The following is a 27,189-nucleotide window of genomic DNA, read 5'->3' as shown; positions in this document are numbered from 1 at the left end:
ACTCTACTTTAGGTTCTCTCTCTCTCTCTCTCTCTCTCTCTCTCTCTCTCTCTCTCTCTGCCCCATCCCCTGTTTGCACTATGTCTCTCTTTTTCAAAACTAAACATTTAAAAAAATTTTAAATACTGAGTAAAATCAGTGTTTCAGTTACTCTAGGCACATTTCAAGTATTCAAGAGCCATATAGCTCTCCTGGCTACCATATTAACAGCACAGAAACAGAATGTTTTAAAATGGAAGATGTGGTGAACTATGTCCAGTGATTTTTAAGACAGGTCAAGTAAGATGAAGACAAATGTTTCTTAGATTCTGTGACATTGAGATCTTTGGGAGATCTTAGGGAGGGCTGTTTGATAGGTTAAAAGGAGGTGGGGAAGCCAGAGGGGAGTGCAGAGGGGAGTGCAAATTCATGGGATTTGGAGAAATGGAAACAGCAAGTACAGGTAAATCTTTTTTCTTTAATTTTAATTTAATTTTTTATTTTTTTAAAATCTACATCCAGATTAGTTAGCATATAGTGCAACAATGATTTCAGGAGTAGATTCCTTAGTGCCCCTTACCCATTTAGCCCATCCCCCTTCCCACAACCCCTCCAGTAACCCTCAGTTTGTTCTCCATATTTATGAGTCTCTTCTATTTTGTCCCCCTCCCTGTTTTTATATTATTTTTGTTTCCCTTCCCTTCCATTCATCTGTTTTGTCTCTTAAAGTCCTCATATGAGTGAAGTCATATGATTTTTGTCTTTCTCTGACTAATTTCACTTAGCATAATACCTTTCAGTTCCATCCACATAGTTGCAAATGGCAAGATTTCATTCTTTTTGATTGCTGAGTAATACTCCATTGTATATATATATATACCACATCTTCTTTATCCATTCATCCATCGATGGACATTTGGGCTCTTTCCATACTTTGGCTACTGTTGATAGTGCTGCTATAAACATGGGGGTGCATGTGTCCCTTTGAAACAGCACACCTGTATCCCTTGGATAAATGCCTAGTAGTGCAATTGCTGGGCCGTAGGGTAGTTCTATTTTTTGCTTTTTGAGGAACCTCCAAACTGTTTTCCAGAGTGGCTGCACCAGCTTGCATTTCCAGTACAGATAAATCTTTTGACAACTGAGCCCATGAAGTTGAGGAGCGAAATATGTGCTGCCTGGAAGAAGTATGAGATTGAGGGAGATGAGATTGTTGTTGTTGTTGTTGTTGTTGTTGCTTTAAGACATAACTTTCAGGGTCTCTTGGGTGGCTCAGTCAGTTGAATGTCTGACTCTTAATTTCTGCTCATGTCATTATCTCATGGCCATAAGTTCAAGCCCCATGTCAGTTCCACTCTGGGTGTGGAGCCAGTTTAGGATTCTCTCTCCCTCTGCCCTTCTCCCACTCATTCTCTTTCTCTCTCTCTCTGTCTCTCAAAAAAAAAAAAAAAAAAAAAAAAAAAAAAAAAAAAAAAGATGTACCTTTCATATTGTGAAATGCACAAATCTAAAGAGTATAGCTCAATTAGTCTTTGAATATGTATACATCCGTTTAACCACCACCCAGATCAAAGTACAAAATATTTTCAGTAATCCTATCCTGTCTTCTAGTAAAGATTAACTCTGTCTGTTTTGGAACCTCATGTAAACAACATCATTTACAATGTTCTCTTTTTATGTCTGGTTTCCTCTGCTAGCATTATGTGTGTGAAATTGTTTATGTTGTTACATGTAGCAGGAGGGTGTTTTCATCACTGTATAATAGTCCATTGTATGATTGTGCCACAATTTGTTTATCCATTGTACTATTAATGGACACTTAAGTTGTTTCACTTGGCTAATATGAAAAAACTTCATGAACATTCTTGTACATGTCTTTTGGAGGATACATGCAGTCATTTCTGTTGGATATTTACCGAAGTGGAATTGTTGGGTTATAGGCTATATGTCTTAGCAAATATTGCCTAACAGTTTTCCAAAGTGGTTGCACTAATTTTTGCTCCTGCTGGCAATAGATGAGAGTTCCATTTGCTTTACATTCTTGCCAATATCAAGCAACAACAAGCCCTTTAATTTAGCCATTCTGACGGCAAAATAATGGCAGCTCATTGTGGTTTTAATTTGCATTTCCCTGTTTTCTAGTTTTGTTATGTACATATATATGTTTATTTTCCATATGTTTATTGGCCCTTTGGATATATTCCTTTCTAGAGTATCTATTTAAGGCTTTTGTCAATTTGAAACACTGGGTTGCCTGTCTTTTTGTTTGTTATTTTTTGTTTTGCAGATTTTTTTTGTATCTCAGATTTTAATCATCTCTCTCACTCTCGATCAATATCCATCTCTACCTCTCTCCCTCCCTCGCTACCTCTCCGCATTTCTCATGTATTTTATTTCAGTCTATGGCTTGTGTTCTTATTCTCTAAATGGTGTCCCTGGATGGCCAGAAGTGATCAACTTCATGAGTCCTAATGTATCTGTCTCTTTTTTATGGTTAGGTTTTGTGTGAAATCTTTTATGGTTATATCTTGTGTGGTCAGGTTTTAAAAAATCTTTGCTTACTCTAAGCTTGTCAAAAATTTTCTCCTATTTTTCTTCTATATGATACTGTTCTGAAAGGTATTGCTTTACCTTGCATAATTAGGTCCCTGAGATTCACTTCAAATTAATTTCTGTTGGTGGACATAAGGCAGAGACAGATTTTTTTCCAGTTGGATCTTTTCTCATTTATCAGAAAGAGCATCTGTTTTTAATCACAGTGTCACCTTTGTCAGGTGACCGACCACATGCATGTGGGTCTGTATCTGGACACTATTCTGTTCTATCCTTCCTTGCACATTTCTAATTGCAAGGTTTTTGGTAATGTATGAACTGAGGAAGAAGGATTCTTTTATTTTTATTTTTTTACATGAAATTTATTGTCAGATTGGTTTCCATACAACACCCGGTGCTCATCCCAACAGGTGCCCTCCTCAATGCCCATCACCCACTTTCCCCTCCCTCCCACCCCCCATCAACCCTCAGTTTATTCTCAGTTTTTAAGAGTCTCTTATGGTTTGCCTCCCTCCCTAACTTTTTTTTTCTTCCCCTCCCCCATGGTCTTCTGTTAAGTTTCTCAGGATCCACAGAAGAGTGAAAAACATATGGTATCTGTCTTTCTCTGTATGACTTATTTCACTTAGCATAACACTCTCCAGTTCCATCCATGTTGCTACAAAAGGCCATATTTCATTCTTTCTCATTGCCAAGTAGTATTCTATTGTGTATATAAACCACAACTTATTTATCCATTCATCAGTTGATGGACATTTAGGCTCTTTCCATAATTTGGCTATTGTTGAAAGTGCTGCTATAAACATTGGGGTACAAGTGCCCCTATGCATCAGCACTCCTGTATACCTTGGGTAAATTCCTAGCAGTGCTATTCCTGGGTCATAGGGTAGTTCTATTTTTAATTTTTTGAGGAACCTCCACACTGTTTTCCAGAGTGGCTGCACCCGTTTGCATTCCCACCAACAGTGCAAGAGGGTTCCCGTTTCTCCACATCCTCGCCAGCATCTCCTGATTTGTTCATTTTAGCCACTCTGACTGGTGTGAGGTGGTATCTGAGTGTGGTTTTGATTTGTATTTCCCTGATGAGGAGCGACGTTGAGCATCTTTTCATGTGCCTGTTGGCCATCTGGATGTCTTCTTTAGAGAAGTGTCTGCTAATGTTTTCTGCCCATTTCTTCACTGGATTATTTGTTTTTCGGGTGTGGAGTTTGGTGAGTTCTTTATAGATTTTGGATACTAGCCCTTTGTTCGATATGTCATTTGCAAATATCTTTTCCCATTCTGTCGGTTGCCTTTTAGTTTTGTTGATTGTTTCCTTTGCAGTGCAGAAACTTTTTATCTTCATGAGGTCCCAATCGTTCATTTTTGCTGTTAATTCCCTTGCCTTTGGAGATGTGTCAAGTAAGAAATTGCTGCGGCTGAGGTCAGAGAGGTTTTTCCTGCTTTCTCCACTAGGATTTTGATGGTTTCCTCACATTCAGGTAGAAGGATTCTTTTAAACAATGGGAGATATTTGAGCTCCTGTGAAAGTTAAATATTTTTTTAATATTCATTTGTTTTTGAGACAGAGAGAGAGGGAAAGAGAGAGACTGAGCATGAGGGGGGGTGGAGGGAGAGAGAGGGAGACACAGAATCCGAAGCAGGCTCCAGACTCCGAGCTGTCAGAACAAAGGCCGATGCAGGGCTTGAACCCACAAACCGTGAGATCATGACCCGATCTGAAGTCACCCAACCAACTAAGCCACCCAGGCGCCCCAAGCTCCTATGAAAATTGATGGGAAGGATTTAGTGGAGAGTGAGGGATTGAATAAAAGGGAGAGAGAGGGTAATCTTCACCTAAGAAGACAGTGGACGCTGAGAGCCAGATGCTTGTGGAAGGATTGGCCTCACACACTTATCTGCTGATCTGTTCGACATAAATGTGTTGGCTAGCCCCTGGGTGTCAGGCACAGGTATACAGCAGTGCCAGGACAGACAAGGTCCCTGTTCTGATGGAGTTCCCACTTCAGTGGTGGGAGAAAGATAACAGGCAAGTACCTAAACGAACGGGTGATTCAGGCAGCAGTAAATGCCATGAAGAACATAGGCAGGATACTGTGATAGAGAGTAATGGAAAACATTCCTACTGGGCTGCAGGGAAGGTCTCTGGGGTCAAAGACATGTGAGTTAAGATTTGAGCAAGAAGGAGCCAGTCTTGAAGAGCATCCCAGACGCAGAGAACGTACAGCTAAAAGGTCCTTGGGCTAATGTAAGCTTGTAGTATCTGTGGCACAAACAAAAGACCAGTGTGGATGGAACGGTAAAAAAAAAAAAAAAAAAAAAAAGGATGCCCTCTGCCCAAGGAGGGTATCCCTTAGGTTGGGTTGAATGTGGAGTTTTACATGCATGTGAGTTGGGTAGATTGGTTGTGGGTGGTGGGACTGTGGATGTGTATATTGAGGGAGGTGGGGAGCCATCTTGTCTCCTTCTCTGAGAACTGCTCACATGTGTCCTCTCTCCTCACAGCCTCCTGAGTGATGCCAGCCCAATGGTTCCTAATCTCCAGACTGGCCTTCCTGGTACTGCTGGGCACAGTCAGAGCAGGCCCTTTCTCTCCACGGTCCAATGTGACACTCCCAGCCCCACGCCCCCCTCCCCAGCCAGGAGGCCACACAGTGGAGCCAATAGGGGGAAGCCCCTCTTCTCGGCTTTATGAGCACAATGTGGAAGGAGGGGAGAAGCAGGTGGTGTTTACCCACCGCATCAACCTGCCCCCTTCATCTGGCTGTGGTTGTCCCCCGGGCACGGAGCCCCCAGTCCCTGCTTCAGAGGTGCAGGCCCTGAAGGTCCGGTTAGAGATCCTGGAGGAGCTGGTGAAAGGCCTCAAGGAACAGTGCACTGGGACATGTTGTCCTGCCGCTGCCCAGGCTGGCACAGGTGAGCAGATGATCATGCGAGGGGGCACAAAAAAAGAGGAAGGTGGGCAAGTGGGGCATCACTAGTCCCTAAAGGACCTTGGTATGAATTAGAAAAAGGCATCCCATCTTCCCCCTTGGGGGTGATGAGTGCAGCTCGGGGCACAAGTCGGAGAGAGCAGCGACCAGGCTTGATGTCAGCACCTCCCTCTCCTGTCCCCAAGCATATGCTGGGGCCTCCAGAAGCCACATATATTGACTAGGAGTACCTGGACACAAAGATGACCTTATGAAACGAGCCTGGCCCTCCTGGCCAGGGGAGCACTGCATGGGCTCCATCTCTCTCCCCAGAGAGACTGAGGCCTGCCTCTCCCTCTTCCTCCAGGCCAGACAGACGTTCGTAGCCTCTGCAGTCTCCATGGCGTGTTTGACCTTAGCCGCTGTGCCTGCTCCTGTGAACCAGGCTGGGGTGGGCCTACCTGCTCAGACCCTACAGGCGCTGGGGTGCCCCCATCCTCCCCACCCTCAGGCTCCGGGTCCTGCCCAGATGACTGCAACGATCAGGGTCGCTGTGTCCGCGGGCGCTGCGTGTGCTTCCCTGGCTACAGCGGCCCCAGCTGCGGCTGGCCCTCCTGTCCCGGGGACTGCAACGGCCGCGGGCGCTGCGTGCAGGGCGTGTGCGTGTGCCGGGCTGGCTTCTCTGGCGACGACTGCAGCCTGCGCTCGTGCCCCCGGGGCTGCAGCCAGAGGGGGCGCTGCGAGGACGGGCGCTGCGTGTGCGACCCCGGCTACACTGGCGACGACTGTGGGAAGAGGAGCTGCCCTAGAGGTTGCAGCCAGAGGGGGCGCTGCGAGAACGGACGCTGCGTGTGCGACCACGGCTACACCGGCGAGGACTGTGCGGTGAGGAGCTGCCCCCGGGGCTGCAGCCAGAGGGGCCGCTGCGAGGACGGGCGCTGCGTGTGCGACCCCGGCTACACCGGCGACGACTGCGGCTCGCGGAGCTGCCCGTGGGACTGTGGCGAGGGCGGGCGCTGCGTGGACGGCCGCTGTGTGTGCTGGCCTGGGTACGCGGGCGAGGACTGCGGCACCCGGACGTGCCCGCGAGACTGCCGGGGCCGCGGGCGCTGCGAGGACGGCGAATGCATCTGCGACGTAGGCTACAGCGGGGACGATTGCGGAGTGCGCAGCTGCCCGGGCGACTGCAACCAAAGGGGCCGCTGCGAGGACGGCCGCTGCGTGTGCTGGCCGGGGTACACGGGGCCTGACTGTGGCTCACGCGCCTGCCCCCGCGACTGTCGGGGCCGCGGGCGCTGCGAGAACGGCGTGTGCGTGTGCAACGCGGGCTACAGCGGCGAGGACTGCGGGGTGCGCAGCTGTCCCGGGGACTGTCGCGGCCGCGGCCGTTGCGAGAGTGGCCGCTGCGTGTGTTGGCCCGGGTATACAGGTCGAGACTGCGGCACGCGCGCCTGCCCCGGCGACTGTCGTGGGCGCGGCCGCTGCGTGGACGGCCGCTGCGTGTGCAACCCGGGCTTCGCGGGCGAGGACTGCGGGAGCCGTCGGTGCCCCGGGGACTGCCGCGGTCGCGGCCGCTGTGAGGACGGCGTGTGTGTGTGCAACGCGGGCTACGAGGGCGAGGACTGTGGCGTGCGCAGCTGCCCAGGAGGTTGCCACGGTCGCGGCCAGTGCCTGGACGGGCGCTGCGTGTGCGACGATGGCTACTCAGGCGAGGACTGCAGCGTAAGGCGGTGCCCGCGCGACTGCAGCCAGCACGGCCTGTGCCAGGACGGTGTGTGCACCTGTTGGGAGGGCTACGCAGGCGAGGACTGTGGCCTTCGTACCTGCCCCTCCAACTGCCACCAGCGCGGCCGCTGTGAGGACGGGCGCTGCGTGTGCGACTCGGGCTACACTGGGCCCTCCTGTGCCACCCGCACCTGCCCCGCAGACTGCCGGGGCCGTGGGCGCTGTGTGCAGGGAGCGTGCGTGTGCCACGTGGGCTACAGCGGCGAGGACTGTGGGCAGGAGGAGCCTCCCGCCAGCGCCTGCCCTGGGGGCTGTGGGCCCCGGGAACTGTGCCGTGCGGGCCAGTGTGTATGCGTCGAGGGCTTCCGAGGACCGGACTGCGCCATTCAGACGTGCCCCGGGGACTGCCGCGGCAGGGGAGAGTGTCGTGAGGGCAGCTGCGTCTGTCAAGATGGCTATGCAGGGGAGGACTGCGGGGAAGGTGAGCAGGCAGCCTTCCCCAATAGGATGGGTCAGGAACTGGGATCCAGAGCCGGTGGGAAGACCTGAGCCTGAGGCCTAGGAACCCAGGGACTGGAGAAAGTGTGAAGGAAGTCAGTTATTGGGGTTTGGGATGGGGGGCAGTCATAGAAGACAGAGAGCCAGTGTCCACCAGGAGCAGCAGAACCATGGGGGCAGGGGGGTCCTGCAGGCAGGACCTGCTTTCAAATCTCTAATGGGCAGGCTGGAGCTCCTTTAGTTGCTTTTAGAGAGATTCTGTGTTCCCGGAGATTTGGGGGGGGGGGAGGTGAAGGAGACCCCAGGGCCTGTTGAGGCCTCTGCCAGCTTTGCCCCACCTCCAGAGAGGAGCAGGAACTGGGATCCATCTTTTGGTGTGACCCTGAGTAGGGGGGGGTGTGATGGGGGTAGGGGGTGAGGGGCTGCCTTAGGCTAACCACCTTCCCGTATCTCATTCTCCTGGGCAGAGGTGCCAGCCATCGAGGGCATGAGGATGCACCTCTTGGAGGAGACGACGGTTCGGACAGAGTGGACCCGGGCTCCTGGCACTGTGGATGCCTATGAAATTCAGTTCATTCCCACGGTGAGAGCCCAGCTGCAGGAGGAGGTTGAGTGGGCAGGCCTCGGGGGAGGGAGTTCTCACCTCAAGCAGGAAGTTCTAGGTAGTCAGGTGGCTAGGTTCCTGAAGCTCCTATGGAAGGCCTTCTTGTCCTACCCCACACTGGGTCCAGAAGGCCTCTGCAGCATCAGTTCACTGCTGCTGGAATACCTCTGGTGACAGTGAGCTCACTACTTCCAGAGGCTGTCCAGTCCATTGTTGGTCATCACTGGTAGTTCTTTCTGTTGTTGCTGAATCTAAATCTGCCCCATTCTGACATCCATCCATTGGCCCTAGTTGGGCCTCCACCAGCATCAGAATGTTGCCATTGCTTTCCCCACGTCCTCTACCACAGGCTTTCAGGTATTTGGAAACATCAGTGATCACCACACTCTTCATTCTCTCCAGGCCAGACCCACTGGTCTCTTCACCCCTTTTCCCTAAGGCTTTGTTTCCCAAATCCCACAATTCCTGGGTTCCTTCCTCTAGTGCCTCGTACTTTTTGCATTTGCCCCCAAAATGTGGGGGCAAGGAGGAGTCCAGTAGTTCTCCTGGCTAACTCTGGAGACACGGGCACTTTTTTTCAGAGTCGGTGTGTATTAACTTGTGGTCACAAAAACTGTCAGCTGTTTTCAATCAAAACTGTTTTTAAGTAACTTTTATTATAAAGGTCATGTAGGCTCAGTGTAGAAACTTTAGAAAATGTAGATAAACATGGAAAAAAGGAAAGAAGAAAAGAAAAAAAAGGATAAAAAGATGACATTCAACTATATACACTTTCTCAGCCTAAATATAGGCCTCTGCATGTGGCTCTGTTCAGTGTTATCTTTTCTGGTTTGGGCCAAGCTGTCTAGGCTGTTGCAATAATTTGAGTCTGTGAACTGCTTCTCCCGCCTCCGTGTCATCAGTGCACTGCAAAGCATTCTTTCTCTGTCTCCTTCCAACTTGCTCTTAAAATATTTGGGGGCACCCTAAGGTCCAAGCCTCATGGCCTCTCATTAGAGACCTCCTTTTATGCAGATTGGGCTTTTATGATATGTTTGGCCTCCTAGCTCCAAATCATTTGACATCTCTACTGTCTAGCCCATGTTTTCCTGCATCTTCCCACAAATGCCATGGGTGAGTAGGCCATTTATCCTAATCTCTGCCTGGCCAGAACTCTGGAAGAATGAAAAACTCCCAGGGCCTAAACCCTAGGAAGGGTCAAGGACAGAAGGGACAGTTCAGAGGTGCTGGCTGTCAACCCCACCCTAATTGACCTGATCATTCTTTTTTTTTTTTTTTTTTTTTTTTTTTTTTTTGGCAAGGGAGGGGGAGAGGCTGTTCATTCTAAGTCCTTTTGTTATAGCCGCAAGACCAGACCCCTGCCATGCTCTGTCTCTCCTTACTGTCTGGTAGAAACAGAGGCAGAAATCCCAGCTTTGCAGTGCAACCAGTACAGCTTAGATTTTTTCTTCTGTGAAGTGTTTTTGTTGTTGTTTTTTGTTATAAAAAGAATATAATCACAAGACAAGAATTTGGCAACTAGAGGAAAAAGTAAATAATTCTTGGCTGCTTCACACTAAAACAAGCACTGTTAACATTTTTAAGTGTTGCTCCCACTCTCTTCTGTGTGCATATTATTTACATAGCTCTGATCTTGAGAGGATAGGACTTTTAAAAGGAACAACTTTCTTGAGCAACTGCAGGGAAAGAAGAATTAAACACTTGAGATAGAAGGGACTTGCAGGAAAGCTTTATCCTCTGCTCTTAGTAAATACAAACCCATCCTCGGGTGTTTTCAAGAAGTGTTTCCAAGAAGTTTCCCAGCCAAAGCTCTAGCCTTCCTCCCTCACCATGGGGCCAGGTGAGGTCAAGCTGGCCTGGGTCCAGCTCAACTCATCTCTGGGTATGAACCTCTGTCACATTCTGGGTTCCCTTTGAGCCCGGGTGTGGAAAATGCTCCTGTAAAGTTGGTCCCCGACACCTCTCTTGGACTCCACGTTAGCCTGTGCTACTGGCCTTCAGACTGCTTTCTAAGCTTTCTGTGGCTGGCCTCTGGAATCCTGCCTCTTGCCTTGGCCAGCGCTCTCTGCCCATTTCTGTTGGCACAGAGTATTGGTAGCTGGCTGTCCTCGGGCACTGCTATCTTCTTAGAAGCCTATCTCTACCTTATCCACTCCCTTTTCCAGAAGCACTCCATCGCAAAGCCCAGCCTCTGCTGTTGCTGGCAAAGGGACACACCTAGTCCCTGGAATGGTTTTCAGAACGTGGAAGAAGAAACATTTCTCCTTCTCCATGCATACGTGGCATTGCTACTCTGACTCAGTGGTTCTCAAGGCATATTCCCGGGACCTGAAGCATTAGCATCACCCAGGAGGGAGCTTGTTACACATGCCAACGGGCAGACTCCAGCTCCAGAGCTACTGAATTAGGAGCTCTGGGCCTGGAGCCCAGTAACCTGCACTGTAACAAGCCCTCCGGGGGATTCTGATACACCCCAAGCCTGAGGGAGGACCACTAACTCAAGGAATGTTGCTATTTTGCAAAAGGCTGGTTCCTCTCTGAATGTGAGAGGAAGCATGAGGAAACTCAGGAAGGTGAGCCCTTGAAGAGGAGGGCCCAGCATTCTTGATTTGGCTGTATTCTGCAGCCTAGAAACTGGACTACGCCACGCTTTCATTGGGACACAAGACCTCATGGCCTTAGAAAAGTTTGTGTTTGAGGTCTGGTCTGAAAGGTGGAAGATGGTGGGGGAAACTCCAGCGCCCAAGCAGGGTGGCACCCCCACCTGGAACCATGAAGTTGGTATCAGAAATAAGGTTAGAAACTCGCCAAGGACAGTGAAGCAGCAAGGGACGCCAGCATCTGGTAGAGCCTGTCTCAGACCAGGCAAATGAGAGAGGTCGATTAGACTGACAGTGGAACTTTCAGGGGACGATTCCCAAATTGATCTTAGCAGGGACTAAGAGGTGTCTAAAAGGTTCACGTAGGCAGTCTGAAGGGAGAAGGTGGTCTGAAGAACAAGATGGCTTGTCTTGCTGGAAGGACCAGACATCATCAGGGAGCACCCAAGGGCTGTGTGTGTGTGTGTGTGTGTGTGTGTGTGTGTGTGTGTTGTTGTTGTTGTTGTTGTTGGGTTGGGGGAATAAGGAGAGAAAGAAAGAGAGAGAAAGTTCTAGGAAGGATGAGGACTTCACGGGTCTTCAGGTGAAGCCCATCCAAAGGCCTCCTAGACTGGGGTATCCTAGGGCAGGGTGAGTAGGAGAGGAGCAGGGGTCCTGTGTGCCCGGAAAAATTTTCAACCAACAAAACTCTGACAAAGCTTTCCTTCATCCTCAACCCAGAAATCTCTACGTGGCCTCTCATCTGGTTTTGTACTTTGCTATTTACTGTGTTGGTTTCCCCACAATTTTCTTGGTTTAGGAGAGTACCTTTTGAAATTTCCAATCCTACTTGGCTGGATGGAGGTGTCCTCATCATGGCCAACATAGCTAAACAGAACAGAGCGTCCTTATTAGCTGTCCTAGCTAGACAGCCCAGTGAAATTTGGGGCAGTTAGACTGCTCACAGATGTCCATTCCTCCTGTTTCCCCAGTGGCTGGCACTCCAGGAGACCCTTCTGGAGCTGGTATATTTCCTGTGGGGTCACCACAGATAATCATAATACCTTATGTGTGCACTTGGAGCAGTGGTTCACTCACAGGCATGTATGCCACAGAGATTTGGGTAGAGATCTAATCAGCTTTAACATGAGCTGAGGACAGGGGACATGTCTTTCATCATGCCCAGCACAATGCCAGGTACAAAATTGGGAAATGTTTGTAAAGAATTTAGAGCAGGTGGACTTTGTTTTTGAGTGGCCTCCAACCCTGCTCAGGAGACCAGAGAACTGCCTAATGCGTCATGACAAGGGTCACACCCACATTACCCAGCCAGGGGCAGGTGTCTGTGGGGAGGCTGAGGTTGGGGCAAATGTTGGGCAAGATACTTAATCCTTTTGTACCTTGGTTTCTTCATCTGTCCAATGGGAATAACATGATCTACCTCATACGGTTCTTATGAGGATTAAGTGAGTTGATATACGCAAGTTGCCTTGAATAGCACCTGGTACGGGCTAAGCATTTTATATATTATTTTATTTTATTTTATTTTATTTCATTTCATTTTTTGAGAGAGAGAGAGAGAGAAAGAGAGAAAGGGTGCAAGTGAGCGAAGATTAGAGAGAAAAAGAGAGAGAGAAGCAGGGCTTGAGCTCACCCGACGTGGGGCCCCATCTCATGAACCTGAGATCATGACCTGAGCTGAAGTCAGATACTTAATGACTGAGCCACCAGGTGCCCTGGGACTAAGCATTTTAGATGTGTTTGCTGCTACCACCACGCTCCCCAGCTGCACAGGACCAAGTTCTACACAATTCCGTGTTGACAGCAACTGGAGTTTGGAGAAAGAAGAGATAAGGAAGATTGGGCAGCAGGGGTGAGACTATCAGCCTTAAACCACCTGGTGCTCTCTTTCTTGCAGACAGAGGGGGTGAGCCCCCCATTCACAGCACGAGTACCCAGCTCTGCCTCAGCCTATGACCAGAGAGGACTGGCTCCTGGCCAGGAGTACCAGGTCACTGTCCGTGCCCTTCGAGGGACTAACTGGGGCCCTCCTGCTTCCAAGACCATCACCACCAGTGAGAGCTGGGGCTGAGGGAAGGGTCCTGGTTGGAGATTTGGATTTGAGAGGGGTGGCTGGGAATCTGTCCCCCAGGAAAGCAGAAGGGAGGAACTGGATGGTGACAGAGCTCTTAGAGTGAAAGCTGGTGACTGAAGAACTAGACTCCCACCTGATCCCTCTTCTCTCTAACCTGGCTAGTGATCGACGGCCCCCAGGACCTCCGAGTGGTGGCTGTGACACCAACCACACTGGAGCTCAGCTGGCTGCGACCCCAGGCTGAGGTGGACCGATTCGTGGTGTCCTATGTCAGTGCCGGCAACCAGAGGGTGCGGCTGGAGGTACCCCCTGAGGCAGATGGAACACTGCTGACCGACCTGATGCCAGGCGTGGAATATGTAGTGACTGTCACTGCAGAGCGGGGCCGGGCAGTAAGCTACCCGGCTTCTGTCAGGGCCAACACAGGTATGCCTGGCCAGGGGTTAGGGAAGGACCCAGTTTCTTTGTGGAGCAGCCCCTTCCTTGGGAGCCCATATCTAGGGTTCACAGGCTCCTCTGAATGCACCTGGGCAGGGCAGGGGTAGTCACAAATCACCTGCTGGGGACTTGCTCTGTAACTGGGGCACGGGAAGACAAAGCCCTAGGGTGCTTGGAGGCCTGTTGTAGGAAGGCTGCAGGTTGGAGTAAGGGGGGGGGGAGGGGGGAGGAACCTGCCCCATGGAGAGAAGCAGTAAATAGAAGATGATGTCTGACTCACGCAGATGGGGTAGATTTTGCTTGAAATTTAGACGCAGGCCTGTGCTCACAGTCGGTGGTCAGACCTTGTAGGGACTGGAATTGGGCAGATCAGAGATCCGCATTCCTGTTGACTTTAGGATTGGGGCTGGGGGGAATTTGGTCTCAGAGCAGTAATTTTCCACTAATCCTCAAGGTCTCTTAACAGATGGATATTTAATTTCTTTTCCTGTGACAGAGGGACGCCCACCTCGCTGTAGCTCACATTCTCTCCTCCCACTCCCCTTTCTCTCCTTCAGACACAGGGCCCCACCTGCTGGCTTCTCTCTTCTTTCTAGGGCAGCAACAATGGCGGGCTTGGAGGGCGAGCGGGGAGGGGCTCCTGGGACACTGACTCCTTTCTCTGGTTCTCTTTCCAGGTGGGGCTGGGGCACGAGCAAGAGGCCTCTGGCTCCGGTTGGGGGCGGGGCGGGGAGGGGGAGTGCGGGGCTGCCATGGGGAGGAGCGCAGGGGCGGTGGGGAGGGGGGCTGCCACTGACCTGCTCTCCCCTTCCCCCTTTTTTGCCCCCGGCAGCACCCGGCCACTACAGTTACCCGGAGGTTCGCCCCCCAGCCCCGCCCCCCAAGCCCCGCCCCCGGCCTGCTCCGGCCCCGCGGCCCCCTCGGCCCTCACGTCCCGCTAGGCCCTCGCGGCCTGCGGAGGATGGGGAGGAGGAGCCTCGGCCTGGGCCTAACCTGCCGCAGCCCCCCCGGCGGGCGTGGGGCAACCTGACCGCCGAGCTGGGCCGCTTCCGCGGCACCGTGCAAGACCTGGAGCGCCACCTGCGGGCTCATGGCTACCCACTGCGGGCCAACCAGACCTACGCGTCGGTGGCGCGCCACATCCACGAATACTTGCAGCGGCGTCGGGCGGCTGCCGCCCCCGTCGGCTCCCCGGCCCCCCCGCCCCGTCGCCCCCACCCCACCGCCAGCCCTGACCCCGGCACCTGGAAGCGGGACTCCAACCAGGGCATCTACGGCCTCTCGCCCGAAGGCGTCGATCGGGTGGCTGCGCCCCGCCACCCCAAGCCCGAGGTCCTGGGCAGTTCCGCGGACGGCGCACTACTCGTATCCCTTGACGGGCTTCGCGGCCACTTCGAGCGCGTGGTGCTGCGCTGGCGGCCCCAGCCGCCGGCAGAGGGCCCCGGCGGGGAGCTGACCGTGCCGGGCACCACGCGCACCGTCAGCCTACCCGACCTCAGGCCCGGCACCACCTACCACGTGGAGGTCCACGGGGTGCGGGCAGGGCAGACCTCCAAGTCCTACGCCTTCATCACCACCACAGGTAGCATGGGCTGGGGCCGCGGGACCACCCATTCCCTGCCCAGCCTCACCTGCCTTTGGAGTCTGCATCCAAGAGTTCCTCCCACTGCCTCACTGCTCAGACTGCCACCCCACCCCCACTCACCACACTCCTCGGCCTTCAAGCCCTTCCCGGTCCAGGCTCCAGGGGACGCCACAACAAAGCATGCCCTTCTGTGTTCCTAGAAGCCATCTCCACCCCAGGGCCCTCGGGCATACCGGGGGGCCAGGGAGACCTGGTCTTTAAGGTTCCCCAGACACTGTCAGGATTGCCATCCTGGGCAAGGGAAGGGGCATTTAGGGGGATGGGAGGGTCTGCAAAAACTCACTGGAGCAGTTGGGGTGGGCACCGGAGTGAAACCAGCACTCCCCAACTCTGACTCACTGTAGTGAGGGTGGCAGAAGGCTGTGGTCAGCGGTTACTATTTTCCACAATTTGGCCTTGACCTCAAAGGGACACATGGGGCTGCGGCGTGGGGATGGCCTTGAAACCATCAGGCAGCTTGTGTCTGTGAGAGGTGAAACCACTGCTTCTTGAGCTGTCTTTCCAGACCTCCTGGCTCACTTCATGCTTGTCTCTTCCACAGGAACGATGCCGGGCTCAGGGGAGGGGTGCTCTCTGGCTGCCCTGGGGAGGGTTGTGGACCTGTTCTTCCCCCCTAGGGCCCAGATGCCACCTGAGCTGGATGTACCCCCCATACACACCCTCTTTTCCCTCTCTCCTCACTACCCACTCTCTACTTGCATCCGCCTTCCCTAACACCACATCTCCTCCTTTCTTCCAGGCTTCTCACTGCAGCACTAATGGAAGCCACGACCACCACCCAGTAGGGAAGGGGATGTACTTAGGGAAGGACATGGAAATCTGTGGGGCTGGGGGTCATAGGAGCCTTGTGAGGGGAGGGATGGCCAGATTTAGTTCTTTTATTTATTGCCTGCAGGTTTGTCTGTTTAAGAATGGGGAGGACAGGGGTGTTGGGAGGATGGGGCAGACCCTTGGAAGGATGAGGTGGTCCAGCGAGTGGACTCAGAAGCAGAAGAGGGAGGGTCTATAGGCTCTGAGAGGCTAGAAGGCAGAACCTGGGGGCTGGGATTTCCCTTCTTGCTCTCATTCTTGACTCCCTTGTTTTCTCTCCCTGCCCCTTCCCAGGGTACTCTCCCTCAGGCCTCTTGGCGGCCACGGATGAGCCTCCTCCCTCAGGCCCTTCAACCACTCAAGGGGCCCGGGCCCCTGAACTACAGCAGCGCCCCCAGGAACTAGGAGAGTTGAGGGTGCTGGGCAAAGACAAGACAGGGCACCTCCGCGTCGCTTGGACTGCTCAGCCTGACACGTTTGCCCACTTCCAGCTGCGCCTCCGGGTGCCCGAGGGGCCAGGGGCACATGAGGAACTACTGCCAGGGGACGTCCGCCAGGCTCTGGTGCCCTCACCACCTCCCGGCGTCCCCTATGAGCTGTCGCTTCGTGGGGTCCCCCCGGAGGGCGAGTCCTCTGCCCCTCTTATCTACCAAGGCATTATGGGTATATCCTAAACTCTGTTCAGATTAGTGTCCTGAGGGCGGGGGAGGGGCTGGGCCATCAGGGCTTCTGAGGTGGGAGAGGATTGAAGGGCAGCGCTGGTGTTTGGGTTGGAGTGGTAAAAGCAAACAAGAAGAGAAAAGGTTGGAGTTGAGGGTTCAGAGGAAAGAGGAATGGAGGGGGTCTTAGAACAATGACAAGGTGGGTAGGGAAGGGGAATAGCAGATGGGAGGAAGGTCAGAGGGTACGACAGGGAGTCAAGGAGAGAGGCTGTAGGCTTCTGGCTCTCCACCTGCAGCTTTCTTTGTCTGTGTCCTCCCCAATTCCTGGTCACCCCTCTGTCCCTCCCACCCCCTAGATCTCTGTGGGTAGGTGTGGGAAGGCCTCTAGCCCTGAGGATACTGACCCTTAGTCCCCTCTTCCCCTTCTCTTCCCCACAGCCCCCGCCATCCCTTCACTGGGATGGTAGCCCACCACCCTGGGAGCCTGGCCTGCAGTGGACAGTGCTCCATGGTCCCATCAGCCAGTTTCTCCCGGGGATGGAAGTTCTTTAGCGTGGGGGACTCCACAACCAGCAGGGCATCAGAGATGGGTGAGGTTTGTGAAAACAGTGAGGGATAGGGCCTGGGCTTCCCGACTCTCGTGTTCCCTCCTGGTCCCTCTTTACGGGACTAGGGTAAGTCACTCTCCCTGCCACTCCAGATCAAGCTCAGCAGTAGGAGAGAGGGTGGTGAGGGAGAGAAAAGTCCAAGTGGGTGGAGGAGTCTTCAGCTGCTCCAAAACAGCAATGAGGAGGTTCTGACTCAGGAAGAACCAGGGGGGACCTGAAACTCCCTCAAAGGTCTTGGTATGGAGAGGGAGGGGCGGGGAGGCTAGCACAAGGGAAGGGCTAAAATTCTCATTCCAGAACAAAGATGGCTGGCTACTCACAGAGGGCTGAGGGTAGGAAAAGTGGAAGCTTTGAGGGAGGGAGCTGTCCAGGAAGGAGGGACCTAATGGGCTGAGGAAAGGGAAGGAGACCAGGGACAAGGCAGGGGTTGAATCCACCTGCTTTACTTTTGTTCCCCACATTCCAGACAGGGATGGGGCAAAGCCTGGGAAGCCCTTGGCCCCGCCACATCTGGGCGAGCTGACAGTGACTGGCATGGCCTCCAACTCCCTGCTCCTGCAATGGACGGTCCCTGAGGGCGAGTTCGACTCCTTCGTGATCCAGTACAAGGACAGGGACGGGCCCCAGGTTGTCCCTGTGGAGGGGTCCCAGCGCTCGGCCCTCATCACCAACCTGGACCTTGGCCGCAAGTACAAATTTGTGCTATATGGGCTCCTGGGCAAGAAGAGGCATGGCCCCCTGGTGGCTGAAGCCAAGATCTGTGAGTGAGAGCCTTCACACACACTCCTATCTCTGCCCCCGTGCAAAGTCTTGAAGGAGGTCTTCCCAGTGCTTTGGGAACTCCAGGAAGGCTTCCTGGAGGCAGTGGTGCCTGAGGTGAATCCCGAAGGGAAAATAGTGGCAGGTCAGGCAGAGAGGTTGAGGAGGGCAGTGCAGACAGAGGGAGCCATGGAGGATGAGGTGGCAGTGAGTGTGGCCCTGTACAATCTGTTTCCTCTGGATGGAGAGCAGGGTACCTGGAGAGCTGAAGGGACTGGTCTTGTGTGTCTGACTGAGGAGCTTGGCACTCATTTGAGGGCCCCAGGGGGCCTCTGAAGGGTTTTAAGTGGGAGTGACATGATTTCATGCTTATCTTACAAATAACACTGAGGCCGCTGCAGAGAATAGCTGGAGAAGTGAGTTAAGAGCCAGCAGGAAATGATGCTGGCCTGGCTGGAAGGGTGGCAGTGAGGCTGGGTGTGGGAGGTGAAGGATGATGAGGAGGCCCAAGAACTCCCATGTTCTAGATCAGACAGTTCCATTCCCTGAGGCAAGGGACAGCAGAGGTGAGGAACAGCACAGCGTGAGCATTTAACTGTCAGATGTGTTTAAGATGTTCTAAGTGCGTCATCACACTTACTGCCTACAGCAGCCCCATGAGACATGCCCATTTATGGATGAGGAGAGTCAAGGCACTGAGAGGGAGAGGGCACTCAAGCAGAAAGTGGTGGGCTGAGGGGTTATCTCTGCTGCCCTCACAGGTCTGGAGGGCAGAGAGAAGGCCTGAAGAGGGTGCTTGGGTGTCCTCAGTGCCAATGGGCAGGAGCCAGAGTGAGGTTGTAGGGGGAGAAGAGATGGGGCGGCTGGAACCCTGGAGATGGACAGCACTCAGGGCCTGAGCAGAGAAAGAGGAGTGTGCAAGGCAGCCCAAGGAGGTGATCTGGGGAGAGGGGCACGGCCAGAGAGAGTGGTGTCCTGGATGCCAAAATTAAGGGTGTGGCCAGACATGTCAGATTCCATAAGAGTGATTCAGGGCTACAGAGCGTCCGCAGGACTTAGCAATGGCGAGGCCACCACTGACCCCGGGGAGAGCTGCCAGTGGAAGGTGGAGCCGGATTGAGAGGGTGATGGAGGTGCGGACATGGCTACAACCAGTATAGACGTCTCTTTCTGGAATCTGGGCAAGGAAGAGAGAGCAAGCAGGGAGGGTGGAAGCTGGAGAGAGCTAGCAACTGAGAGGAGGAGCTCCTGTCAATGCTGAGGGCACAGTGGCAGGGAGTGAGGGGTTGGTGGTGCGGTGTGAGAAAGGAGGAAGTGGGGCCCAGAGCACAGGTGTGGAAGGCTCTCCCACAGTAAAACGCTCCAAAGATCGCACTTCCCTCTCTTGGAGGAGAGAGCAGCTAGTAGTTAAGCCTGGAAGCAGTAGAGATTGTCCTGGAAGGCTTCCCTGGCTACGGAGACACAGAAAGGGATGGCTGGGCTCCCTTCTCTCTGAAGTCCATCACTAGGCTGCGGATAGATTCAGGGCCGCACTAGTCCATAAGGTGCTTCTGTGCCATTTAGAAGAAGGCACCCCTTCTCTAGGTGAGCGTAGCCCCATGCCAGGGCACACAGCTTGGCAAGGAGAGGCTGGCTGAATTTTAGTCTCTTGGTCCTCCCTCAGCCATGCGCCTTTGTGCAGGGAACAGCCTGCACAACCTCACCCAGCATCCCAATGTGGGAGATGGATCTCCCTTCTCCTTTGACCTGTGTTCCTCCTTTTTCTCTACCCCTCCTCCCAGTGCCTCAGAGTGATCCCAGCCCAGTGACTCCACCCCGCCTGGGAAAGCTGTGGGTGACAGATCCCACCCCAGATTCACTGCACCTCTCTTGGACTGTCCCTGAGGGCCAGTTTGACTCCTTCGTAGTCCAATACAGGGACAGGAACGGACAGCCCCAGCTGGTGCCCGTGGAAGGGCCTGAGCGCTCGGTCATTGTCTCCTCCCTGGACCCTGACCACAAGTACAGGTTCACTCTGTTCGGGATTGCCAACAAGAAGCGGCACGGCCCCCTCACAGCTGATGGCACCACAGGTGAGGGGCAACTTACCTAAGCTCCCCCATGACCCCTCCCAGCCTTCCACACCCTTGCCCTCAGCCAGGAACCAGCTGGGGCCTCCCAGTGAGATGGCGGGCTCTGAATCCTGGCCCCACTCCCAGGCTGAGGGATAGCCAGCCTCCCCTGTACTGCTGGGTCCCTTCCATCCCATTCAGCTGTTCCCCGAGGCCCAGAAGATGTATCATACCCTGGCTCTGCCAGACTTCCCAGGAGTTCAGCACTCGTGCTGATTGATTAGTGACCCACCCGCCAGGTATGACAACCCCTCCAAACCCCAAACACCAGTCTGGGGCTGCCAGTATAGCCCTCAGTGGATCCTCTTATTTACAGCCTCAGAGAAGAGAGAGGAGCTCCTCCACCCAGAGTCCCCAGAGCGGCCCCTGCTGGGGGAACTGATGGTGACTCATGCGACCCCAGACTCCCTGCGCCTGTCCTGGACAGTGACCCAGGGCTCCTTCGACTCCTTCATGGTCCAGTACAAGGACGCGCAGGGGCAGTCCCAGGCAGTGCCCGTCAGGGGTGATGAGAATGAGGTCACCATTCCTGGCCTGGAGTCGCACCGGAAGTATAAGATGAACCTCTATGGGCTTCATGGCAGGCAGCGTGTGGGGCCTGTGTCTGTGGTGGCCGTCACAGGTGAGTCAGGGCCACACAGGCCTCCCTCCACTGCCAGCTCCCGTTCCTCTGGGCAGGACCTGGCCCTGGGACTCCTTTGTACTTCTCTCCACCTTCTCTTTCTGGGCTCCAGTTCTGCCAAGCCTCTACCCTGGACTTCCCCACATCCCAGGACTTCTCACCCAGCCAGCAGCCCCTGACCTTCTCCTCAGCCCTGCTTCTCCATCTCCAAGAACCGGCCTCATTTTTCCCATTCCGAATGCCTGGAATCATCCCTCCGCCCCAGGCTGTCCTCCCCACAGATATCCTCAGCCACTGTGTTCCTTCCCCTATCATGGCCTGGCTTGGGGTGCTGTCATTTCTGAGCTTCTGTCGCGGGCTCCCTGCACCTTCCCACCATTGCTTGCCCTGTTCAGAGCTGGCGGATCCAAGGGACAAGAGTCCCATGTTTCCCATGTTTCTGGCATGAAAAGGCCTCTTCCCAGGCCCCCACATCCCTGGTTCCCAGCCACCTTGGAGCAGGGCAAAGGGCTCCCTCTCAGTCCCCCTACTTGCCCTCATTCTCCCACCTGGCCAGCCCCCCCGCCCGCCGCCCTGGGTCAGCACCATTTCTGTGGTTTTGTAGCATCATGGGTGGGAGCATGGGCTCTGGATCCAACTGCCTGGATTTTAATCCTAGCTCTACAGTTTATTCCCTATGGACCTTGCACAAATTACTAAATCTCTCTGTACCTCAGCTTTCTCATCTGTCAAATGAGGATAATAACGGTCACTGCTGCTTCACACAGTCATTAGAATTAAATCAGTTAACGTACAAACATACATACTTAGAACAGTGCCTGGCACATCGAAACCTATAAGAATGAGCTGCTAGGGGCATGCCTGGGTGGCTCAGTCAGTTAAACTTTGGCTCGGGTCATCATCTCATGGTCTGTGGGTTCGAGCCCTGCGTCAGGCTCTGTGCTGACAGCTCAGAGCTTGCAGCCTGCTTCAGATTCTGTCTTCCCCTCTCTCTCTGCTCCTCCCCTGCTCTCTCTCTCTCTCTCTCAAAATAAATAAACATTTAAAAATTAAAAAAAAAAAGAATGAGCTGCTATTTCTCCCTGATTCTCTCCCTTCCCAGTATCCTTTTTTGTCTCCTTTATCTCCCTAACTTCCCCATTGTTGCCTCTTCCCTCTTCAATCTCCTGTCCCCTGAGTGGACCAGGGACCAGGGAGTGGGTTACTGTCCCCGTGGACCAGGGAGTGGGTTACAGAAGCCAGTCTCCCGTCTCCATGGAGCCTCAGCAGAGACCTAGTTGCCAGACAGTGGATAGGTACCCTCAGTGCTGTGATTCTAGACCCCGCCAGGGAAGAGCATGGCCCTCCCTAGCCTTCTACCCCGAATCTTTCTCCCACTCTTGTCTGAAGTAGAAGGAGGGACAGGACTGTCCAGGGAGGCCCTAGCCAAGGTATATTCTGTCTGGTGTCTTGGTAAGTGGGGTGGGGCAGCTGGAAAGCCCTAGGGAAGTGCTGGAGCTGAAAGGGAAGAAGGCAAATGTGAAGACGCCTTACTGCCCCCTCGATTTCAGCACTGTCAGAGGACATGGGAGAAAGTTCCCCAGAATTTCCTTTCTTCCCATCTCAGCTCTTTTCTCAGACTGCGGTCGGTGGGGGTGGGGGTGGGGGTGGGGACCAGAACCAAGGCAGAATCCACCAGTACAGTTCCTGCCAGCAGTACCTATAGGGTTCAGGGGCCTGTCTCAACTCTCTCCAATGAGTTACTGAATGGCTGATACAAATGCTACCCGAACCCCAAAGCCTGTGGCTTGAGGACTTTATTTGCTGGATATACTTGATTGTCATAATTCACCAACAAAGCAAGTTAGGCTGTAAGTCTGTATCCTCATCTCTTCTCTCAGCCCCCCAGGAGGTTGTGGAGGAGACACCCAGCCCCACCGAGGTGGAGGAGACCCCCAGCCCCACAGAGCCCAGCACGGAGGCCCCAGAGTCCCCCGAGGAGCCCCTGCTGGGGGAGCTGACAGTGACAGGATCATCCCCAGACTCGCTGAGCCTCTCGTGGACCGTCCCCCAGGGCCACTTCGACTCCTTCACTGTCCAGTACAAGGACAGGGACGGGCGGCCCCAGGTGGTGCGTGTCGGGGGTGAGGAGAGTGAGGTCACCGTCGGGGGCCTGGAGCCGGGGCGCAAGTACAAGATGCACCTGTATGGCCTGCACAGGGGGCAGCGCTGGGGCCCCGTGTCCACCGTGGGCGTGACTGGTGAGTGAGAGCTGGGGCCTGCTTCCTTTTCTTCCCACCAGTGGCCCCCAGCCTTCCTGTGGCCATTGCTCTCCCTTGCTGCAGTGGTAGTATGACCCCTTGCCCCCACCACCTCCTCTTACCCTGCCCCTTACCGAGGGAGGACCTAAAAAGAGCAGTTCGCCAGGGACTGGGCTATAACCAGCTTTGTGACCTTTAACAATTTTAAATTTTCTGTGCCTGTTTCCTCATGTGTAAAATGAGGACAGTATTAAATGAGTTAACAGACATGAAGCACTAAGAAAGGGCAGGCACAGAGTACACATGCTGCCAGTGTTGCCACAAAGATGATTATAATTATCCTGAGTCTGGGGTTTGCTCTGTCCTCTTTGGCTGGTTTAGCTGCTTAGGTGGTCAGATGTGCATGAGGCATTGGGCCTCTCCCTCAGTAGCTGGACACTTTCTTTACCACTCATCCAGTGAGTGACTTTGAAGCAAAGAGGGACATCCGTTCCACTCCCTGCCTCGGGCCCAGGTTGGGGCCACCTGGGCACCACAGAGGAAGCAGCCTGGGGAATCCCTCCAGGGCCTCAGCAGCTGGGGACCAGAACCAAGGCAGACCTCTGGGACTTGGCTATTCTCCTGCTGACTTGCCCACCTCGGTCACAGGAAGGGGCCTCTCTTTTCCCTTTGCTCACTGAAACAGACACACCTTTTTCAAAACAACTTTTAGTATAAAGAGAAAGATTAAACACTTAAAAGCAGAAAAACAAGTTTTCAGAGCATGGTTTCTGTACTCCCACGAAGCCCAACCTTACAGTGACTTGGCTGGCTTAGTTTACAGAACCTTCTACTCCTAATTTCTTTTTGTTCTTCAGTTAGCTCCATTGTCAGAGTAGGAAAAGTGATGGGTAGCTGGAGCCTGCTGAGCTGACCAAGGGGCTGTGCCTGGCATAAAGCACATGCTGCACCACTGCCAGGAGAAAATATGTACACAGCCTATTAGAAACATTTCTAGGGGCCTCTGGGTGGCTCAGTCAGTTCAGTGTGTGACTCTTGATCTCAGCTCAGGTCTTGATCTCAGGGTCATGAATTTGAGCCCTGCATTGAACTCTGTGCTGGGCATGAGGCCTACTGAAAGGAAGGAAGGAAGGAAGGAAGGAAGGAAGGAAGGAAGGAAGGAAAGAAAAAAAGAAAGAAAGAAAGAAAAAAGAAAAAGGGAGGGAGGGAGGAAGAAAAAGAAAGGAAAGAAAGAGGAAGGGAGGGAGGAAGGGAGGGAGGAAGGAAGGAAGGAAAGAAGGAAGTAAGGACAGAAAGGAGAGACAGGGAGAGAGGGAAGGAGGAAGGAAGAAAAGAGAAAGAAGAAAGGAAGAAAAGAAACATTTCTAAATTAGAAAAAGATTACGTCAAATGCAGCATGGTACTGCCATGCCCATGGGTAGTTGTAGTTCTACCTTTTCCAGGTAAGCCAAGCCACAACAGTAAGGCTTATTTGACAGTGAGGGACAGTTTCTCTTCCTTACAGAAAGAAGTACAGACAGGGCACAAATGAGCAGGCAATGGATGCTACAGGACCTATCAGAGCTAGAAGGAACATGAAATACAACACCAGCTCTCATACCTGGTACTGAGTAGATGCAGCCACTCCCACCCACCTTAAGCTGCCTTCAGCCCTGCCCTCCCCGCTCAGAATCATTTCTGTCTTTCTGAGGCCTCACCAACGGCCCATTTTTAAAGCAGGTTTTATCTGTCTGGAGCTTAGTCTTATCCTCCTGCAGACGCCAGAGAAAACAGCTCTTGGGAACCACACCCAGCAGCCTCCTCCACTGTTTTACTTCTTGGGACCACCTTCCAGGTTTGGTCACTATTGAGGAATGCCGCCCACACTCAGCTGATTCTGGGGCAGTGGGGACCAACAGGTTCTGAGCTCGGCCTTTCCCAGCAGACTTGTGCAGACCACTCGGTAATTTAGCAAGCATTTGTGGAGCACCCACAGTGTGCCAGGGCCTGGGGACACAGCCGTGAGCAAGGCTAAGCCCCTGCCCATGGAGCTCACATTCTAGCAGAGGGAAACAGACACCAAACTGCACAAATCTGTCAGCGCTACTGAACGTGACAGTGATTAGCCCTGGAGAGAAAAGCCAAGTCCAGCAGGCGAGATGGTGAATGGGTAGAAAGGGGGTAGGAAATGGCCTCTCTAAGGGAAGACCTGAAGGAGGGAGAGGACAAGGCACGCGGGCCTTTGGGAAGAAGATCCAGGGCAGAGGGAAAGTGCCCTGACCATTTGTGGGCAAGCCAGGAATGTTTGGAATGGGGGGAGGGGGATATGTGAGAGATGATCAATCACTTGGGACCTCAGAGGCTTTTGCTCTGAGTGAGATGGAAGTCATTTTGGGAACAGGCTCTGACTAACATTGATCGGAGGCAGGATGAGGGTGGAGGAGGGAGATGATTTAGGAGACCCTGGTAGTCCAGTAAGAGCCGGTGGCACTTGGTGCTTGGGGATGGAGGCAGCAGGGCGGAGTTAGTGAGGGGGCATCAGCTGCTGAAGGGGACAATAGAACTTCCTCACAGGCTAGATGTGGGGTGTGAGAGGACTTGGACAATGCCCAGAATGAAGCTGTGGCTTTGCCAAGGTGGGGAGGCTGTGGACTGAGCAGTTGTGTGTGGGGGGGAGTCTCTGAGCCCGGTTTTGGACTTAATGAGTTTGAGACACAGACCAGGCACCCAACGAAGATGCCAGGCAAACACTGAGTCTGCGGGTCCCGGGAGAGGGGACTTGGAGCACTGACGCACAAGGGAAGTTCAGCCACTTTACCAGGGTCTCAGTGATGGTGCACACCCCTCCCCAGCCCCAGCACAGCCCTAGATCCTGGCAGGGACTGAGTGAGGGGTTGTGGCCGGACAGATGTTGCCAAATTAGTGTAGTTTTAATCAGAACCACCTCGTGGACACCACAAAAACAACAGACATAACTACTAACAAGGGAAAGAGGGGCTTTTCCTAACGGTCTCCCACCGTCTCTGTCAGCTCCACAACCGGAAGAGACTCCAGCCACGGAGCCCCCCCTGGAGCCACACCTGGGAGAGCTGACAGTGACAGATGTGACCCCCAACTCCGTGGGCCTCGCATGGACAGTCCCAGAGGGCCAGTTTGACTCCTTCATGGTCCAGTACAAGGACAGGGACGGGCAGCCCCAGGTGGTGCCTGTGGCCTCAGACCAGCGAGAGGTCACCATCCCCGGCCTGGAGCCTGCACGCAAATACAAGATGAACTTCTATGGGCTACGTGGTGGCCAGCGTGTGGGCCCCCTCTCTGTGGTAGCTGTGACCGGTGAGTGAGCAGGGATGAGGCAGTCCCCATCCCTGGTTACCCAGAATCCTCCCCACCCCACAACCCTCTCTGAGATCCTGCCTCAGTGGCTTCCACAGGTCCTTCCTGAGGTCACAGGCACCTTACTCTGTTCCCTGGCCCCTTGGCGTCTTCCCCAGCTAGAACCTTCCCTGCCCTCCCAGTCCCCATCTCCATTCTGCCCTTTCCCCCAGGCAGGAATGTCTTGCTTCCATTTGATCTAAATCCAGTTGCAGACTGTTTGTCTCCCCTGATTGCCCACAGCTGTTCCCTTCCTTTCTCTTTGCAACCCTGCTGTGACCTGGACACAGCTGCCACCTTCCCCTGATGTCCTTTTTTTCTAGTTGAGCTTAAATGGCACGCATTCCTTGAATCTCCTCTCAGAGGCCCTTAGCACCCTGGGTGCTATAGCCTGCCTTCCTCCCAGAAGTGGCCCTTGCTCTTAGCTTCCTGGGCACTGGTTTCTTCTGCCAGTGTCTGGTGAAACCCATGGACTCCTCTCAGAGCAGTGTTTTATTATCTTTTTTAAATTTATTTTTTTAAGTTTATTTGAGAGAGACAGAGAGAGTGAGTGGGGGGTGGGGCAGAGAGAGAGGGGGGACAGACGATCCAAAGCAGGCTCCATGTAGACAGCAGAGAGCCTGACATGAGGCTCGAACCCGTGATCTCAAGGTCATGACCTGAGCTGAAGTCAGACTCTCAACTGACTGACCCACCCAGGCACCCCTCAGAGCAGTGCTTTAAAATACATAAAATAAAGGCATAGGATTACAGAGGAAGCCAATTATATTGATATTCAATTATCAAAATATTTTAAATTCAAATTTATGATTTAGTAATACAGGAACTTCTTTATTCATTAAATAATAAGAGTTAGAGGATTGTATAATAACATACCCACGTTTAGAAGTAGTTGGTCATGAGAGTAAACGGTATTTTGAAGTTTCTGTAGTAATTCTAAGGTGATGGGAAAACATCTGTTGATTCCTAATAGAATCACAATCCAATAGAATCACAAG

At 53.2% G+C, this 27,189-nt stretch overlaps 1 protein-coding gene across 13 annotated transcripts in view; it reads left to right on the top strand.

Moving 5' to 3' along the window:
* The window catches only part of TNXB (tenascin XB), a 57,535-nt gene that overhangs the window by 4,881 nt on the left and 25,465 nt on the right, over nucleotides 1-27,189 (top strand). For 10 of the 13 annotated variants that reach the window (XM_045057290.1, XM_045057293.1, XM_045057292.1 and 7 more), the window contains exons 2-13: nucleotides 5,038-5,448; nucleotides 5,812-7,650; nucleotides 8,135-8,250; nucleotides 12,769-12,925; nucleotides 13,108-13,371; nucleotides 14,216-14,965; nucleotides 16,133-16,501; nucleotides 17,575-17,868; nucleotides 19,649-19,939; nucleotides 20,295-20,600; nucleotides 22,481-22,840; nucleotides 25,850-26,152. In XM_045057290.1, coding sequence (XP_044913225.1) covers nucleotides 5,049-5,448; nucleotides 5,812-7,650; nucleotides 8,135-8,250; nucleotides 12,769-12,925; nucleotides 13,108-13,371; nucleotides 14,216-14,965; nucleotides 16,133-16,501; nucleotides 17,575-17,868; nucleotides 19,649-19,939; nucleotides 20,295-20,600; nucleotides 22,481-22,840; nucleotides 25,850-26,152 — 5,449 coding nt within the window. In that variant the 5' untranslated portion in view covers nucleotides 5,038-5,048. The remainder of the gene's footprint in view (nucleotides 1-5,037; nucleotides 5,449-5,811; nucleotides 7,651-8,134; nucleotides 8,251-12,768; nucleotides 12,926-13,107; nucleotides 13,372-14,215; nucleotides 14,966-16,132; nucleotides 16,502-17,574; nucleotides 17,869-19,648; nucleotides 19,940-20,294; nucleotides 20,601-22,480; nucleotides 22,841-25,849; nucleotides 26,153-27,189) is intronic. The other 3 variants (XM_045057291.1, XM_045057295.1, XM_045057296.1) reach the window with 3 other exon arrangements.

Source organism: Felis catus, chromosome B2, assembly GCF_018350175.1.
Source record: "Felis catus isolate Fca126 chromosome B2, F.catus_Fca126_mat1.0, whole genome shotgun sequence".
Classification (NCBI taxonomy): domain Eukaryota; kingdom Metazoa; phylum Chordata; class Mammalia; order Carnivora; family Felidae; genus Felis; species Felis catus.
This window is presented reverse-complemented; position numbering and strand designations above follow the sequence as displayed.